At 43.6% G+C, this 18,624-nt stretch overlaps 1 protein-coding gene across 2 annotated transcripts in view; it reads right to left on the reverse strand.

Moving 5' to 3' along the window:
* SLC12A2 (solute carrier family 12 member 2) overlaps positions 1 to 10,021 on the reverse strand; it is a 52,874-nt gene extending 42,853 nt beyond the window's left edge. For both annotated transcript variants that reach the window (XM_083702221.1, XM_083702220.1), the window contains exon 1: positions 7,024 to 10,021. In XM_083702221.1, the coding sequence (XP_083558347.1) occupies positions 7,024 to 7,683 (660 nt within the window). In that variant the 5' untranslated portion in view covers positions 7,684 to 10,021. The remainder of the gene's footprint in view (positions 1 to 7,023) is intronic.
* Between the last annotated feature and the right edge of the window lie 8,603 nt (positions 10,022 to 18,624).

The following is an 18,624-nucleotide window of genomic DNA, read 5'->3' on the forward strand; positions in this document are numbered from 1 at the left end:
TCTAAGATTTGAATCTTAAGGTCAAGGAGATCTCACATTCATAAACATTAAAAGGTAAAATGAATAAATAGTGGGGGAAAGTAAAGTAAACATTGCTCCTAATCTGGCTGTTTGTAAAGGGTGGGTGGGAGGGAGATTAAGAGTCCCCTGAAAAGGCCATTATTAGATAAGATCCACAGAATTATATAGTTTGGCTGTTTATCATGCAGTTAAAGATGCCTCTCTCTCAATCAATTTATTGAAAATGCTTTTGAAGGCATTTACATGCCCAGCTCAATCCTACACATGCCTACCCAGTGGTAAGGCCACCAGAGTTCAATGGGACTTACTTCCATGTCAGTGCATACTGGGCTGCAGCCTCAAGAGACAGCAGACAACACTAATGAAATATAGGTCTCATACCACAACTTGACATAATTGCCTTTTATGTCTCTAGCTGAACAGTGAAATTACTTCTACCATGTTCTAGCATTATAATGGAGCCAACAGCAACGTTAGCAAAATACTGTAAGTACATTTTGTTACACTTTCCATCCATCTAATCAATCAACTTTAGGATTAAGTGTGGAACTTTTGTGTCCAAAAGACTGTGATAATATGTGTTTTACTTACTATCCCAAACTCAACAATATGAAAATATACGATCATAAAGTGTTTATTAGTTAGGGGATCAATGCAAATGTATATTATATGTACTGAATGTTACTATCAACATTCAGCCCAACTATGATTGCACAAGTTGATTGGAATTAACTATGGAACTACATAAAGCCCCATTTGCACCATTATGGCAGCCATGCAGTTTGCGATATATTCACTAAGAAGCAGTTACCCCCAGGTGAGCAGCCAAAGTGTCAAATTGTGCCTCTTAATTTGCAGTCATCCAGCATCTTTGTCCTCACCTGCAAGAGCTGGGAATGGTAGGCAAAGCATTACCAGAATAAGAACATTAAAATCTGCCACATTCACAATCAGACCATTGGTCCATATACCCTCAGTATTATCTACACATTGACTGGCACCAGGGATCTTTCCCAGTCCTACACAACTGATTGAACTTAGGAACTTCTACAAGCAAAGCTTGCCATTCTGCCATTGAGCTTAGTCCCTCCCCTCGTGACAACTGAAGGCACAGCAATCATTCACTGTAGAGCTGCAGCATCTCTTCTAACCACGGTAGGAATGTGCTGTTGGTACTAACTAGATTGGGCAGGCACATTCCCTACACTACTTTCCACTGCTTTAAAAGGTACGAACAAGATTCTAGCAGGGTTAAACACATTAGAAGTGGGATCAGTTCTCAGTGTTTCCCACTGAATTCAATTGAAGCAATTAAATAGGGTGCAATATGGGACAAGAGGGGGGGAGGCAAAAACTCCTTCCTGTCCTAGATGGTTAAGTGTTCAACATAGCAGTGAACAGCAGTCATAACATAACATTGCACTTCCAATGCAAGTTCCAATAATTTGCAGGGGATTATATATATATTAAGTAATTAAGGAACAAAAGAAGAAAAGGCACACTAGCCTGGGAACTTCCTCTCTGCCCAGAACATTGGAGGCTAGACACCACACCCCCTCTACAGTATTTATAGGAACTCAAACATTGAGATCCCGCTCTGTTCCAGTAACAAGAAGCCGAAAGCACCAGCCTGAAGATGACGAGTGAGACCTCGTCGAAACGTCGCCTAGACACCCCAACTTTTACACGGGAAGACACCCGAGGACACCAAAACCTGCATTCCTGTACCCGTGAAAATCTACGAAAGCAAATATATATATATATATATATATATATGTGTGTGTGTGTGTGTGTGAGAGAGAGAGAGAGAGAGAGAGAGAGAGAGAGAGAGAGAATTTTCTGACGCCCTAGAGAGTGATCTAATTTAGCATGCTTGTTTGTTGGTCAACAAAGGGTAAAATACTTGAACTGTCAAACATGTCTATTAGTTATTTGCAGTTGACATCCATTCACTGTTATTAATGAACTTATAAAACAGAAAATTTTCCACATTAGAAAGCATTTTTTTTAATTATTTTTTTGTAAAATATAAATTTTCCCACGCATATCATGGATGACACTATCATTGTGATGAGTCAAGCCAGCCTCTTTCATCAGCACTGTGAATTAATGTTTTACTTTCTGGTGTCTTACTACTGCTCCATTTTAATGATGGTAAGGCACTTTATTCCCATATTAGAAAATTGAGATAAAAATGAACTATGCCCCTATGGAAGGAATGCATAGGTACAGGCCAAGGTCTTTGTTTTCATGAAAGCCCCCAAGTTATTCCAAACTGCCAAAATTATACTGGCACATATAGTTAGTGGCTCCTCAGGATTGCTATATCTTCTTGCTCACCTTCCACCCCTTGAAATGATGGAAAAGGAAGCAAAGACTAGCCTGGTTCACATATAAGAGTAAGTCACAGAACAAGCAAGTACGCTGGTGCACGCTACTCAACTAAAACCCATCCCCTTACTCCCGGAGTTCTTGGCTTGTTTTCATGGCTTGGAGAGAAATAATCCACAAGACCTACTTTACACCTATCCCTGGTTTCCTCTGGGTGTGGCAAAAGCAGGGAGGGGGTTGGTGCACCAGCTCCCAGTAAGCCATCATTTCTTTTGACCCTGATTTACTGTTACAGGTGAACCAGGCCACAATGGGAAAGGTTACAATGGCTATTGCCTCAAGAGGTCTCCAACATGTGCCATGCAGCTTCCTTTTGCAAATACCTCATTTGCGGCACAGAAAAATACCTCATTTGCGGCACAGAAAAAACTCAATATGGAGGCCAAATGGCCGAAATATTGGGAAATTTTGGAACAAGTAAAACTGCAGAGCTTTGAAAAATTAAAAAATAAAGTGCGAGATTGGCTCCATTATTATCAAATAATGGAGGTATATAATTTGGACAAAAAAGTTGGCTTCCAGGTGGAAAAATCAAAATTGGAAACAGAATTGTTAGATCCCAAAATTAAGAATTTGTCAAGAATGTATAACTTGCTGTTGAAATGGAACACTCAAGATGAAACGGTGAAATCTGCTATGATTAAATGGGCACAAGATGTTGGACATAACATTATGATGGCTGACTGGGAACAGTTATGGACTACAGGTATGAAATTTACGGCATGTAATGCTTTAAGAGAAAATTTAATGAAAATGATTTACAGGTGGTACATGACACCAGTCAAGCTTGCAAAAATTTACCATTTGCCCGAAAATAAATGCTGGAAATGTAATGAGACTGAAGGTACATTCTTTCACCTTTGGTGGACATGCCCAAGGATTAAGACATTCTGGGAGATGATTTACAATGAAATGAAAAAGGTATTTAAATATACCTTTCTGAAGAAACCAGAGGCCTATCTCCTGGGCATGGTCGGCCAATTGGTGCCAAAGAAAGATAGAACTTTCTTTATGTACACAATAACAGCAGCAAGAATACTCATCGCGAAATATTGGAAGACACAAGATTTACCCACCCGGGAAGAATGGCAGATGAACTATATGGAACTGGCAGAAATGACTGGCAGAATCCGAGATCAGGGAGAAGAGTCGGTGGAAGAAGATTGGAAAAAAATTAAAGATTATTTACAGAAATATTGTAAAATTAATGAATGTTAGAAAAATGATGGAATGAAGTTATATGGCTTTAGCAGAAATGTTATAAGGAAATAGGTACAGATAGATTGTTAATGTATTAAAGGGGGAAAAAAACAAGGTTAGAATATGTTAAGACAAATTACAGGACAGAAGATAGAGAAAGATGGAAAGGAATTGCTGAAATAGGTAATTGAAGTGGAATACAAAAAGGGAGGTGAGAGGAGGTCGCTGAAACAAGTGATTGAAAGACAAGATTTTGAAATTATTGGATGTATTTTAATTGTCTTGTTTTGTTTTGTTAATTTAATGTTTTACGTAGTGTTTTTGTTTTTGTAATGTATTGTATTGTTTAATTCTTTTCCTTTTCTATTTTTTCTTTTTGTAACTTTTAAACTGTAAATAAATATTTTAAAAAAGCAAATACCTCATTTGCCAGTTTTCAGAGTCATCACAGGGTGTTTGTGGGTTAGATACAAACTGACCACCAACTATACTTAAGGTATGCTATAATGAACCTACATTTCTGAACTTCCTCAAAGTTGTGAAAGGATGTACAGTGGTACCTCGGGTTAAGTACTTAATTTGTTCCGGAGGTCCGTACTTACGGTAACTTGAAACTGTTCTTAACCTGAAGCACCACTTTAGCTAATGGGGCCTCTCACTGCTGCCGCGCCGCCGGAGCACAATTTCTGTTCTCCTCCTGAAGCAAAGTTCTTAACCCGAGGTACTATTTCTGGGTTAGCGGAGTCTGTAACCTGAAGCGTATGTAACCCAAGGTACCACTGTATTTGCTAAGGGTCCTGCCTCGTTGTGCTTTGCAAAGACTCTTCTACTTACACACAACACTAATTCTTTTCATTCTTCACAACCTAGTCAATGGTTACCTACTATACATGGGGCCATATGCCAGGTTGAATATGGCTTCAGGTACTTCAATCACTACTGAAAACATAACTGAGGCAGCTGCTAGGTCTTGCAGCATGCAGCATTTTAAACTGGTTTTAAACAAGCCATCCAAATTTTTAAAAAACATTTCAATTATTTTTTTTAATCTACATACACTAAACATACAACATATTGTAAACAGTCAGGAGTAAATACCTGGTATTTACAATATATTGCTAAGTTACTGCACTATTGTTTATTCACTGAAATTTAAAGGAGTGAATTGGATGTATCAGAAACATCTTCCCATCTTTAAATTATTGTTGTTTAAAATTTTCAATAAGTGGTCAAGTCAGGTAGTGAATGGTTGAAGCCCATACTTTAGCATGCTTTCATATGTTTATAATTCATCCTATTAGTCAGTGAAGGTTTCCAACAGAACATTTGAATATGCAACTTACTCTACTGGGAAAAGTGAACACATTACTGGGGTTAAAAATATCACAATCTTCTCTTTGTGGGATTTTCATCATAATATAGGAAACTTCTTGCAGATAAGTGACAGATGAAGGTATGTATGCCTCTAAGAAATAGAAGTCCCATTTTAAAGAGTGTTGTCACCATGTACCTGCAGGTAGGTATAGGTATATGTAGTACATAACAGATGTACCATTTAAAATGAAACATGTGATAGGGATTTAGTTAATTATATTCAAATGTTTATTTGTTTATTTATGTAAGATGCTTCTTTAAAATGTACTAACCATTTCTACCATGTGAGAAAATTGGGTTGTTTTCTATCTAAAGGACATAGGTCTGAAGAAATCAAAACAAAAACAAAAATCTTATTGTTGGATTTCCTAATAAATGTATTTCACACTTAAGAAAACTTTTTAAAAAAAGTTTCTCATGTTAAGTTACCTTTTCCCACAGCATGACAAAAAAAAATGAAGAGGGTATTTAATTCTGATCTACTATTAAAAGTCAGGAAATTAACATGGCACCTTCAGTTGTCTTGTGTGAGAATCAGTAACAAATACCCTTTAAAACAAAGCCTAGTCCCTACTTTTAAAAACCAGGTTGTGAACACCACAGGGAGCATTAGGGTTCTAGGAACAGTTAATAAAGCACTAATACTAAACGGATGAAGACAGTTAAAAAGAAGCTGAAATCATTCCTGAGGATACCGAGGAGGCAATCACACATGCAAGTGTATGCAGAATGCAACAGCCCATAAAGAGAAGCATGATGTAAACAAGTGCCTTTACAAGAGAACAAAAAATAAAGTTGAATTATTTTAAGCCTAATCTATGCAATATGGCAAACAGTTTGTGTCACTGAATAATTCCAGTACTTAGATAAGGGGTGATGGTGGTACCCAGATGCTATGTTTATAAAAGCAGAGACAAATTAATTTCCTTTGGCCTATCTCAAGGTGACCTTTGATTGATCCCTAGTTGGGGCTTGCTTCACGTTCTCCCCAGCTGACCCTGTGCAAGAAACTTCTGCTGAAAATAAACAGGAAAGAAAGAGGGATGGCATTCACAAGAGGTAAATACTCATCTTCGTTGGTGTTATCACCGCTTAGGAAATTAACAGCAAGTAGTTTGCCATGTTTTTTCATTTGCAGTTATTCAGCTGCAAATGCTCCAGTTACTTTTGTAGATATATACGCACATGTTGTTTCATGCTCCCATGTGCACTTGGGACAGCAGACAACACATACACAAAAGCAGATGGAAGAATTAGATAAAGTACAGTATTTTCCACGTGTACCTGAGAAGGCCAAGTTCATGTGCAAAGAATTAACGAAGGACAATGACATAAGGTTAGCACTCCTTACTTAAGCTCAGCTAGTTTTGGCAGCCCATAGGGGTGTTTAGTCTATACCAGCACCAGAGCATTGCACCAGCCTGTATGTAGCCCCTTTACCCTATGCATAGCAAGGTCTACCAGACGTCTCTTGCTTTAAAGAAATATAAAAATAAAGCACGTGTGCCTAATCGCAGCAGGCTGCAACTCCAGAGCGTGTAGCATAGCAAAATAGCAAACTGGTAAAGCGCAAGGCAGTTTCTTCCTCCCACATGCTCTTTAACTACAGCTCCCATCCTCCCCAACCACCGGCTATGCTGGCTGGGGATGATGGGAACTGTAGTCCAACAACATCTCAGGAACCAAAGGCTGGCATAGACCGAAACCCGCCTGTCAAATATCTTTTCGACCCGGGGATAAAGTTAGCCCGCGGGTTACTGTCGCATCTACGACTCCTGAAAGTGATGATGCCTCTGCTCACTGTCAAAACCCTGTTTATGGAAGACAATCTTACTCGGCTACGAAGGATCGCCAAAGAAGGAGGAGGTGATGCCTCTGCAGTTCTGCACGGCGCCGCAACCCAGGCTTGCGAGACCTGCTTTTGGCGTTTCTGCAAAAAGCACCCTCTTGCCCCCACCCCTCTTGCGCCTGCCCCGCGATCCTCTGCCAAACGCAGCCGCGCACGGAGCTCGCCCGCTGGCTGCGCATCCCTCTCACCTTGTCCAGCTCGTCGTGCAGCTCCGCCAGGCTGGGCCGGATGAGCTTCTCCCCGAGTCCGGAGGCCGTGTGGCGGTAATAGTCTATCCTGGGCACGGCGTCGATGGTGTTGTGTCCGAAGGTGCGCAGGTAGTAGGTGTTGGTGTGGGTGTCGTAGTAGTAGTGGTGGTGGCCCCCGGAGCCGCCGCCGGAATGCAGGCTCCCCTCGCTCAGCACCGTGTCCCCCCCGTTCTGGAAGCTCACGTTGCAGCCTTCGCCGCCGGGCTCCCCCGAGCTGTCGTCGCCGGCCGAAGGGTCCACGAAGTTCACCCGGAACCGGCCTTTGGCTTCCTCGCCGCCTTTCCCGTCTCCGGGGGGTTTGGGGGCCGCCGCCGCCTCTTCTTCCCCCACGGCGGCCGCTCGCCCCGCATTCTCGGCCACCAGGTCCACCTGGAAGCGGCTCTGGCTCGGCGTCGGACCCAGCGGTCGGAGAGCCAGCCCGTCGCCGGCAGCCGAAGCGGGAACCGGCGCGGTGCCGGGCTCCGCAGGGGCGCTCGTTCCGCCGGCATCCCCGTCGCTGGCCGGGAAGCGAGGCTCTTCGTCGGCGTCGTCTTTCAGTAGAGGAGAGCCGGCGCTGGGCGGCGGAGGCGGCGTGTGAGGCGGCTGCTGCTTCCCTTTCATGGCTGCTGCTGCGGCGGCTGCTGCTCCTCCTCACGCGGAGCCGGGAAGCGAGGAGCGGCTTGGAAGGCGGCTGGTTCTGCTGCTACTCCTGAGGGCGCTTTAAACTACCGAGCGGCGCCGCGCCGCTGCTGGGCGACACTATATGCCGCACTCCGGAGGCAACGCCACACGCCGCGCCTCCTCGGCGAGGCAACCGCCCCGCGGCCCCTCCCCGCCCGCGCACCGCCCTCCGCGCCAGGTGATGATGAGGCCGGTGATGCTCTTGGCCGGCAGCGGCTCCCGCCTGCCTCACGCTTCCCCCGACAAGATGCGGCCCCTCGAGCCGAGGCTTCCACACAGCCTCGCTTCAGCCTTCCGGGAAGAAGAAGCGCCAGCCAGCGCCGCCGCCGCCGCCGCCGTCCCCTCACGACTCCTCCCTCCCGCCCGCCGCTGCCTGAGGGAGCCGCCGACGTCACAAGCCTCGAAAACGGGCGGCCGCTGAGGGGGAAAGGCGGGAGGGGGCGCCGCCGCCCTCGTTTCCCACACGCAGGTTCGCGCGGCGTCTGAAGGGGCGAGCGCGGGGGCGCTCCGTGTAGAGGTAGGCGGGTGTCGCCTCCTCCGAGGTGCTCCGAGGCGCAGCCCAGCCGCCAGGCGACACCAACGGGCCCCTCGGCCGCCGCCGCGCGAGAGGAAAGAGCGGGCCGCGCTCAGCCAATCGCCTCGCGGCTCTGAGGGCGGTGGTGGGGGAACTCGGCTTTTAAAGGAGCCGCCGGCGGCCGCCTCGAGGCTGCCGGGGCCGCGCGCTCTTCTCCCCGGCTGTCACTGACAGGCGCCGCCGCCGCTCGGAGGACGAGGGGAGGCGCCGCCCTCCTTTCGCACTGCAGCGGCCGCCGCCGCCGCCTCACTGCATTGCAGGGGGTTGGACTAGATGACCCTCGGGTCCCCTTCGAGCTCTAGGGTTTACAACGCGAGGCCCGCCGCGCCGGAGGCTGACTGGAGCGGCGTCTGGGTACTCTTGCCGCGCAATGAGAGGCTATGACAGTTTTTCGGACCCGGGAGGGTTTCCCTTTAGCGCGCGGGGAAAGGCCGGCCAAAATCTCGCGAGGAGATGTGAAGGCGGCGGCGGCTGCAGTCGCGGAGCAGGGCGGGTTCGTGTGTCGAGGAAGCGCGCGTAGCATCCGGCTGCAGTGGAGTCTTGCAAGTGCTGCGCTGCCCGGCAAGGGGTTCTCACGTTGCAGCGAGCCCAAAGGGCTGCCGACGTGGTTCCAGAGAATAGCTGGTTTAGAAGGTTTACGCTTTGCATCTGTTTAAAATTATATCTGCTTTCTGAAGTTCTCACACACACAAAAGTTTATTTAAGGTATTATTTATATTCCGCTTAGTTACACAAGTCAAGTTAATAATAATAATTATTCTACGAGGCTACTATCCTCAATTTAAGGCCTATTGACCGCATTGAGATTGACATATTCCATAGAATTTATATACCAAATGATTGTAGAAAAACTTCTTAAGTAAACATGGGTTGGAATTATTATTATTATTATTATTATTATTATTATTATTATACAAGGCTGCTATCCTCATCTTAAGGCCCATTGACCACTTTGAGATTTACTTATTCTATAGAATGTATATACCAGTTGAATGTAGAAAACCTCAAAGTAAATGTGAGTTGGATTAATAATGATGATAATAATAATAATAATTTTATTTGCACCCCCTTATCTGGCTGGGTTGCCCCAGACACTGAACAAGGCAGATACTATTTTTCGCCAAAACAAATGAAAGAGCATCAGCACTTCTAATTCTCATCAGCCAAATAGCTTGCCTTTTGCTTCTGATCATCACCCAGCAATAAAGCAGCCTCTGGATAGTTGGATCTGTTTTTAGGGTGAATTCCCTGACAGGGCAGCGGTGTAGTCAAACAGGCCTGGGCAGTGCCGCCTTTGTACTGAAAGTGCATCATAGAACATGTCCTAGAATCCCTACAATGTGCAGGGATTGCTTGGCAGACAAATAGGATGTGGAAAATGCTCCCTGAAGGCACAAAATTTGGCCTACAGCAAAATTTGCTCCTTCAAGAAAAGGCAAGAGGTATTTTCTTGGCTGGATGAGCTTACCAGTAGACTTCGCCACTTTATATATAATGTCTATATTTAGGTCCGTTTCTCATGTTGGTTTTCATTTGTCCAACCATTTCCTTAGGTTCAATTCTGACTCCTGTCCCACTCCACCCTCTCAATTTTAGAGCATATCTATGCAGGGATTCTTATCTATTTAACTAAGGCTCCAGTGTGCTTATTTAAAGTGCATTGTCTCTGCAAGCTTTATGACCTCATGCCCATTCCCTTCTTCTCTAATACAGTGGTGCCTCGCAAGACGAACGCCTTGCAAAACAAAAAACCTGCAAGACGAAAGAGTTTTCCGTTTTTGAGTCGTTCCGCAAGACGAATTTCCCTATGGGCTTGCTTCGCAAGAAGGAAGCCCATAGGGAAATCTCCGGGGACCTCTTTTAAAATGCTGGCCGTCGGGATCAAAGACTTTCGCCCACCGCCGGCCTTCAGAAGAGGTCCTTTGCTCCCCCCCCCCGCCTGCCTTCCCGGACGGCTTTTGAAGGCAGGCGGGGGGGGGGAGCAAAGACTTTTGCCCACCGCCTGCCTTCAGAAGACCTCCGCTGTCCCAGGGGATTTTAAAATGCTGGGGGTCGGCAGCGAAGCCCTCCTGTCCCCGGAGCTTGCGGGGCGGGAGGTGGCTTAGTAGCACCTGCAAAGCGCGCCATTAAAGACAGGAAATTCAGCATGGGAAGAATCTGTCTTGTAAAGGGCATGATCTGACGATCGTTTTTCAAAATAAGTTCTGAGGAAAGATGATTAATAGTTAAAAAGTTGAACAGAGGTACATGTATAAATTACTAATGGGGGTAAAGCAGAGGGGTGGTTTTGCCATGCCGAACCTCAAGTTGTACTTTGAAGCTGCATGTCTGTGCTGGATTAAAGAATGGATGGTACTAAATTATACAGATATACTTGATCTTGAAGGATGGGACAACTGTTACAGTTGGCACTTGTATCTATGTTATAATAAGGTAAAAGTCCACAGAAGATTCTTAAATCATATAATCTGAAAACCCTTATACAAGGTATGGGAAAGATATAAAAGCCTCTTGGAACCCGAAACACCGTGGTCGTTCTCACCATTAGAGGCCATCCTGGTAAAGAAAAAGAACATAGAGGGGAAATGGGCAACCTATAAAGAGTTATTGAAAGAAGAACAGGGTCCACTTAAATCTAAAAAGGTTTGAGGACATAGGTAAAAAGTTGAACAGAGGTACATGTGCCCGACGCCAGCAACCATTTTTGTGTCTCTCCTACCCACCCTAGCATATCTTATGCTTTGTCCTATTGGTGGTTCAGATTCGGTCAGCGTTTAAAGGAGTTTACACGGGTGTCCCTTCAGCTTGTTTTATGAAGACCTGTTATTTTGTGCGGCATTTCAGACTTCCCATTTAAAACAAGCCATTTGATTGAAGTTGTGGAAACCGTGTCTAGTTTGGCAGGCTGCGGCTTCTGAGGTGGAGCTTGTTTCCCCAAATTAAAATGGCCACCCCCAGAGCGAGGAGATGTCTTGCTGCATGCTTTCATATCATTTCTTTGCCCATTGCGTGCTCCTGGGGTTTCCTTTGTGATGTGGTGTTGCATATCTCCACCCCCATCGTTCTGCCCGGACGCTGAGGTCCAGCGCGAAGGGCCTTCTGGCGGTTCCCTCATTGCGAGAAGCAAAGCTATAGGGAATCAGGCAGAGGGCCTTCCCGGTAGTGGCGTCTGCCCTGTGGAACGCCCTCCCATCAGATGTCAAAGAGATAAACAACTACCTGACATTCAGAAGACATCTGAAGGCAGCCCTGTTCAGGGAAGTTTTTAATGTGTGACATCTTAGTGTATTTTTGGTCTTTGTGGAAGCTGCCCAGAGTGGCTGGGGAAACCCAGCCAGATGGGCAGGGTACAAATAATAAATTATTATTATTATTATTATTATTATTAGCGCAGTTTTGTGTGACATGCCTCTGCATTTGTTTGCACGTGTCGTGCTGCTGTGGGTGTTTGCGTATATTGTTCTGGCTTCATGGGTTGCTGCACTTATTTTTTTTATGTCGTGGACAAACTGGCTTGAGTTAATTATTCATCTGGTAATTATTCAGCCAGGTAATATAAATAACAATCACATATAATATTCTATTAGTAGTTATTCTCGTGTCAAAGCTTTTCAATAGCTTTCTCCGACTCCATTACCAAATAAAGCTTGGTAATGTATGGGGATCTCTTTTCAGCCTGGCAGCCCTGAGCAATCTGCTGTGGCCCGCAGGCCAGGGCCAGAGGCGAAAGCAGATGTGGTCATGCAAAATGAGCAGAACAGTGGGTAGGACTCTTACCTCTGTACAGTAGATTGCATTCCAGCTGCGCAACGCCAGATGTTTCTGCCCAAATGCACTCCACACTTTTCTTCCCTTCATCCAGGCAAGCGAGAGGCATTGTCACAGTTTGACTCTTAATCTCTGGGTTCTGGGTTCGAGTCCCATGTTGGAGGGAAAGATTCCTGCGTTGCAGGTGGTTGGACTAGATGACCCTCCTGGTCACTTCCAACTCTACAATTCTATGAGCAATGATTTCAATTTACAAGAAAGGAGATTCGGAGAAACCTTCTGACAGTAAGAGCTGTTTGGGAGTGGAACAGACTCCCACGAGAGGAGGTGGACTCTCCTTCCTTGGAGGTTTTTAAGCAGAGGTTGGATGGCCATCTGACATAGATGTTTTAGCTGAGATTCCTGCATTGCAGGGGGTTGGACTAGATGACCCTTAGGTCCCTTCCAACTCTCTATGATTCATTCAAGGAGGGTGTAAAGCCTAGGGATGTGTGATGCCTAGGGAGAATCCCAGGGACCAGACAGAGAGTTATGGAGGGCTGCATTTGGCCCCTACGCCTGAGGTCTCCCCTTCCTAGTTTAGGTTTTAATGTAGACGGTAAGGTTCAATCATACATAAGGACTAGGCTGCTGCCTGGGGTATCATAATTGAAATAATTACTGCCACTCCAAAAGCAGCAAGACTCAGCCAGCGCTCAAAATCAGCCAGGCACACTTTATGACTAGGAATTGTCTGATTTGAGAAATCTTGGTGCCATCACGGTGACTTGAGATTCAGGATTAAAATTTCCACAGAGGGCACAGGAGGAGAACCAACTCTAAAGTAAGATAGCTGTGATATTTGTTTTATTATGTAAAACCTTAATAAACATTTTTTAAAAAATAAAAATAAAGTAAGATCGCTGGCTGCTGCCTTCCAACTCCTAAGTGCTACTTTGCCTCCCCTCCCCACCCCAAACATGTAAGTTTAAATCTAGTCAAATATTTTACATAACACACACACACACATACAGGTATTTGAAAATATTACTTATTCATATGACTTGCGGTTTGGGCCACTATTGCAGGGGCTGTGCCTCATTTATGTTTGTGGTGTCTAATTAAGAATTGCTATTAAAAATGTGACGTTAACACTGTGTCACTGGTGTGAATTGTGTATTAGTTCATGTGTTAAAATAATTAATAATAATAATAATAATAATAGAAAGTGCCGCTAAACTGAGGGGGAGATAACTAGCCATTCTCTTTTAGTGCTCATAACCTCGGTTCCAGGAGCCATGTAGCTGATAGCTTTTCTATCCCTGTTTCTAACATTGGAGTTGTTTGACTGATTCTTGCACAGCTATGCTCCCTATAGAAACTGTGAATGTGCCCAAATCCTTTCTGCCATCATGGCTTCCCAACCACTCCCATTATCTTTCAGCACAATAGCCCAAACCGTTATGCTGTTGTTTTAGTTTTAGTAAGATTTAGCTCTTAACACTGCAGGGTGATCAAATTACTATCTTCATGCTATGTGTAATCAGGCACATTGTGTTGGGGAAAGGTATCCCTGAAAGTGAAATGGAGCATTCATTTAGCTGTACATAAAAAATAGCCTGTAACAATTAGTCATAATATTTTGATGCATAATGTATCTAACTGAAACTGTTTATTAAATACTTTTCCTAATAGAGCACGGGTGATATTTTATGGTAATAAATTATGGATTTCATCGTGTAAATAAAGAATAACACAAGTAATGACATGCAATATAAATATAAATGGGAATGGAACAATGGAGAATTGTAGAAGGTGGAACATATTATTTTATAGGGTCTGAAATATAAAGCAGTCTTATCTTCTCCTGCCCAAGAGATACACTAAATAATTCTATTCAGAGTTAGGAACTGCTTTGCAGTAAAGCCAGAGGGTGATATCCAACATTAGTCAAGCTCAGATTTGATCTAGTGATTTCATAGGGTATCCTTTTAAGTAGGACTTAGTTGGATAGCTCCCAGAGCGTTTGGCCTCGATCCAAAAAGGGACATGTGCGAATGTGCGTGAACTGCACATATAGCCAGAGTTTCACATGGCAGTTTTTATGGGTGCCACTTCAGGTTTTGGTAAAAAGATGCCAAAAAGCACTCACAACAAGGGTATGCTCACAACAAGATTCAATGGCCTTTCTGTTATCCCCCAACTCCTTATTTCCTTTAATATGCTCTTTTGGAAGAAACCGGAAATTCAACATCTCCCACCACCCCAAACTAAAGTTGATTAAATAAGGGACAAGTAAAGAAGAATTTATTTCTAAACCCTCAAGTAGGAAAGCAGTAATCTTGACTGGACCTGCAATCAGGAAGGTTTTCCTTACCATTAAGAAGGGGCTTGTGAATAGACATTGGAGACATCCTTGGCATAGGAAGGGAATTGCTGGATAACCTTGTGCTTTAGTAATTGCTTGCCTGCTGATTGAGGAGAAATTCAGCATCACTAGACAACCTAGCTAGAGAGTATTTGTGATAAGAATGAGAGACTGAGGTGTAAAGAATGTCTCAACTGATAGCCTGTTTCTATGCGGGAATAATACTTAATACAGATAATGGATTAATGAGATAATGTCTCAGAATGGTGTCATTTATACCAGTCCTTTGTAAAACCATAAAATTTAGTAGCAGGAATGCTATTAACGCCACATAAGTGATGCAATTAGGAGAAGGTAAATATCAGGAAAGCAAAGAAATGCAGAATTCCTGCTGCTGTCATTAAGCGGCATAGAAGTCTTACCTCTGCTGCAACATGAGACAGTAAAACAATGAATTATAAAATTTACAACACCTGTATAATGGCCATGAGAATGGTGGAAGCAAGACATGATTTAGCCTAAATTTATGCATTTAATATTTTGTAGAGAGGAAATGGCAAAGAACTGGAAGACCTGTACACTATAATTTTGAATAACCACTTTAGAACTGTAGGTGTGGTGTCTAATGAATGGTTTAAGGAAATGACTGGTGTTTTCTGATTTATTTGATTATCTTATGTCATACTGAAGATATAGGACTTGTCTGCTTGTCACAGGGTAGGTAGGTGGGTAACTATACAATTATTATAAAGCTAGGTGTGTCTATATCTTGGTTATTTTAATTATTGCTTATGTACAGCTTAAACATAATTGAAGCACTGAATATCCAACACACACACACATACACACACATATGCATACATAAAACTCTGTGTGTGTGTGTGTGTGTGTGTGTGTGTGTGTGTAACACACAATTGTATAAGTTATAGGTTTAATTCAGATGACTATTCGAATCATAGTTTGGAGGATTGGGAATGTATTGCAGACTTGCCCTACTCTCCCTCTTCCGCCAACCTCACTTCCATTTTCAGCTTTTTACAAATTCACAGCATGTCGGTGGGCCCTGATGTGGATCATAACTCCAGGTTGAGTGGGGTGTTTGGGGTTGTAGAAGGTTTTAAGCCTTTGCTCTCTGCTGTGGTCCCATATGACTCAGGACCTGCATTCTGCAGCTTGCATTGGGGGAGGGGACAGGCCCCTTTTTATTGGGCAGAATTGGACTCCCTGATCTGGACTTGGACCACAGTGAGAGTTTAAAAACTCCTACCCCTGTGCCAGGCTCCTGATCCAAATTGCCCCACCAACACCCTGCTGGCAATTTGTGAAAGAAAAAATCTGTGCTCAAGGGCAAGCTGTAGGATTGAAATCAGCATGGCCATGAACCTGGCGGTTTTCGTTAGCACTCTTCTCTGAAGCATGACTTGCATGCTTTCAGATAAAGGTTTTTAAGTTTATGTTAAGCATAATTTGCAGACATCATGGTAACGTGGGTAAAAGAAACCTGGAGATGAAGAATAAGGCAGACAATGAAAGGTATCCCAAGCTAGGATTGCAATGTGACATCTGAACTGTGCCATAGGATAAAACATTTTTCATTCACAGGATTGTAGTCATAATCCAGTTCACTTATGAGCACTTAGTTCTAATTGAAATCAATGACTCTGCCAGATTGTGATCTTTATATCTTGAAATCAGTGAGCACTTTTCAGTCTGATGTATGTCAGTGGAGCAGTTAAGCATGTACAGTACTTAAATCGCCCTCATTTAAATAAGTTGTACTGACAGTCAAACTGTGTGTATGATTACTTTGAGCTAAGTTTCATGTGACTCCCCCTTGTACAGTGGTACCTCAGGTTACATATGCTTCAGGTTACATACACTTCAGGTTACATACTCCGCTAATCCAAAAATATTGCTTCAGGTTAAGAACTTTGCTTCAGGATGAGAACAGAAATTGTGCGCCGGCGGCGTGGCAGCAGCAAGAGGCCCCATTAGCTAAAGTGGTGCTTCAGGTTAAGAACAGTTTCAGGTTAAGTACGGACCTCCGGAACGAATTAAGTACTTAACCTGAGGTACCACTTCATTGTGCCATTTTATTTATTTATTTTTTGCTTTATGCATACATCGCTACTCCAGATAACACTGATCTTTTTTGAGGGCTCATTTGAAATTCAGATTTCCCTGCATGGATTTTTTCTATTAACTCCAGGAAGGTTGCTATTGAGCACAATTATTCCCTCTATTTCCAATGGTCAGAGTGCGAGCGCCATTTTTTATGTAACCAAACTGCCACTGGCCACATGCAAGAAGGAGATATCGGCAGGTTTAGGAAGAATCTAAAGGTTTGCAGATGGAAGAAACAATGTTTCTTGGGGGGGGGAGACCCTAAGGGAGGTTTTTTTAAAAAAAACAAAAACAAAACCCACCAATCTCCAAACAAGCAAATGAGTACAGAGTGACTTATTAGGGATATGGGGAAGAGAAAGTCAAGTTTGATGGGAAATGGAATGGAATATTTTGGCAAAGGGTATGGCTCAGTGAATGGAATGATGAACAGGAGCATCTTGTTTCAGGCCTACCCTTCTATAATTATTTTATAAGGAATAATTCGCAGACTCATTTCCATTCGAAATGTTTGCTCTCTTTTGATGTCTTATTTTTCATTTTTGTGCACCATAAATATACATAGGCACTGTATTGTGATGGTGTGAAGGAAAGGCTTATCTTATAACCTGTTACTGGTGTTACCTTTCCCCCTGGATATTGGACAAATTGCTAAACAAATATTGTATAACCATGAGGCATCTTATGTATATTTGTGTATTAAAACAGACCAACACTTGCTTTTCTTTTTCTTGTTTAATGGTACCATATTTCTGAAAGTTTGCCAGGCACATTCCATAATTAAGCTCTTCTGGCTGAAACACTTCTAAGCGATTTTCATTGCTGGCCGGATGCAGGGATGAGAAAGCTCATTTCAGCAAGTTAGTATGATTTTTATACTTGCTACTAGGGATTCTGCCTTCCAGCTCGGGTTACCGTTGGTTTTTCCTTACATGCAGCAGTCTAAAATCAAGACCACCATTAACAGTAAGAAAAAGTTAATCTTCAAAAAGGGCTACGTTTTTAGAACTTGATGTTTGCAGCTGACATTTTCACAATCTTCATTGTATCTTTTGAATGCTTAGTTAAACATGCTTAGATGGATCCACGAAGTACCATTTGTCTTGAATCAGAAAACCTAAATAGTAGTACTGGCTTTCTTCTCCCTGTTCTGGTCTTGGCTAGAGAAGGGACCGACGGGCATATCAAGTTAGATTTCTCCCACTGCAGTCTAGAATCCAGTCCTGGGGTATCAGGTAACTTTCAGCAACCAAGGATTCTAAGCTGCTGATGGATGCAAAATTCACTCTCTCCTTGTGGGCAACTTGTTCCCTAGAAAGGTCACCTCTGCGCTGTATCCCCCAGACTAGTTGTCAGTCCTTGGCCAGATCACCCAACAAAACGAGATTCATAAGTGTGTTGGCTGAGCTTAAGAAAAGGGTATAAACGAGACGCCAAAAGCCCCCGAGACAATAGGATCAGCTTGACTAAATCTATGTGAGGATGGCACAAAATACTAGTGATAGCCTCCCAAGTGTTCTCTGAACAAGGAGGAAGCGTAACATACCTATCTTAGACTGCGTTGCTCTGCCGAGGGTAAAATACAGTCCAAATTGTGGGTGGAACAGCTGCTGCTAACAGTCCCGGTTGATGCCACATGGTTATTACTCCTGCTTTGTTCAGTATGTCTGAAGAAGGGCGTACCAACATTCCCCATGTCAATATTTATATCAGATGGGATATGCTATCCCTCTGCAAATGCTACTGTTGTCTTAAGCTCCAGTTACAGAATTAGTCTTGTCAAGTCCATTTATGTCCTGCCTCAAGTACTTAGCCATTGATTCAGTGAATGTGTGGAATCTTTCTGCAGCCATCATTGGTATGAGAACCATGGCATCCCTGATGAACAGTGTGGCTTCTTCATTGCATGCTTTGAACCCCATGGATTCTTTCAGTTCTTTGTGCTGGTTTTCCTACCTTATCTTCAGATGGCAAGGAGGCAGCTTATAGGCAGGGCTTTTTTTTCCATCTGGAACTCACCGGAACTCGGTTCCAGAACGTCTCAGGTGGGGGCCATTGCCATTATAAG

The sequence above is a fragment of the Podarcis gaigeae genome (genome assembly GCF_964106915.1).
Source record: "Podarcis gaigeae genome assembly, chromosome: 11".
NCBI classification, from domain to species: Eukaryota; Metazoa; Chordata; class Lepidosauria; order Squamata; family Lacertidae; genus Podarcis; species Podarcis gaigeae.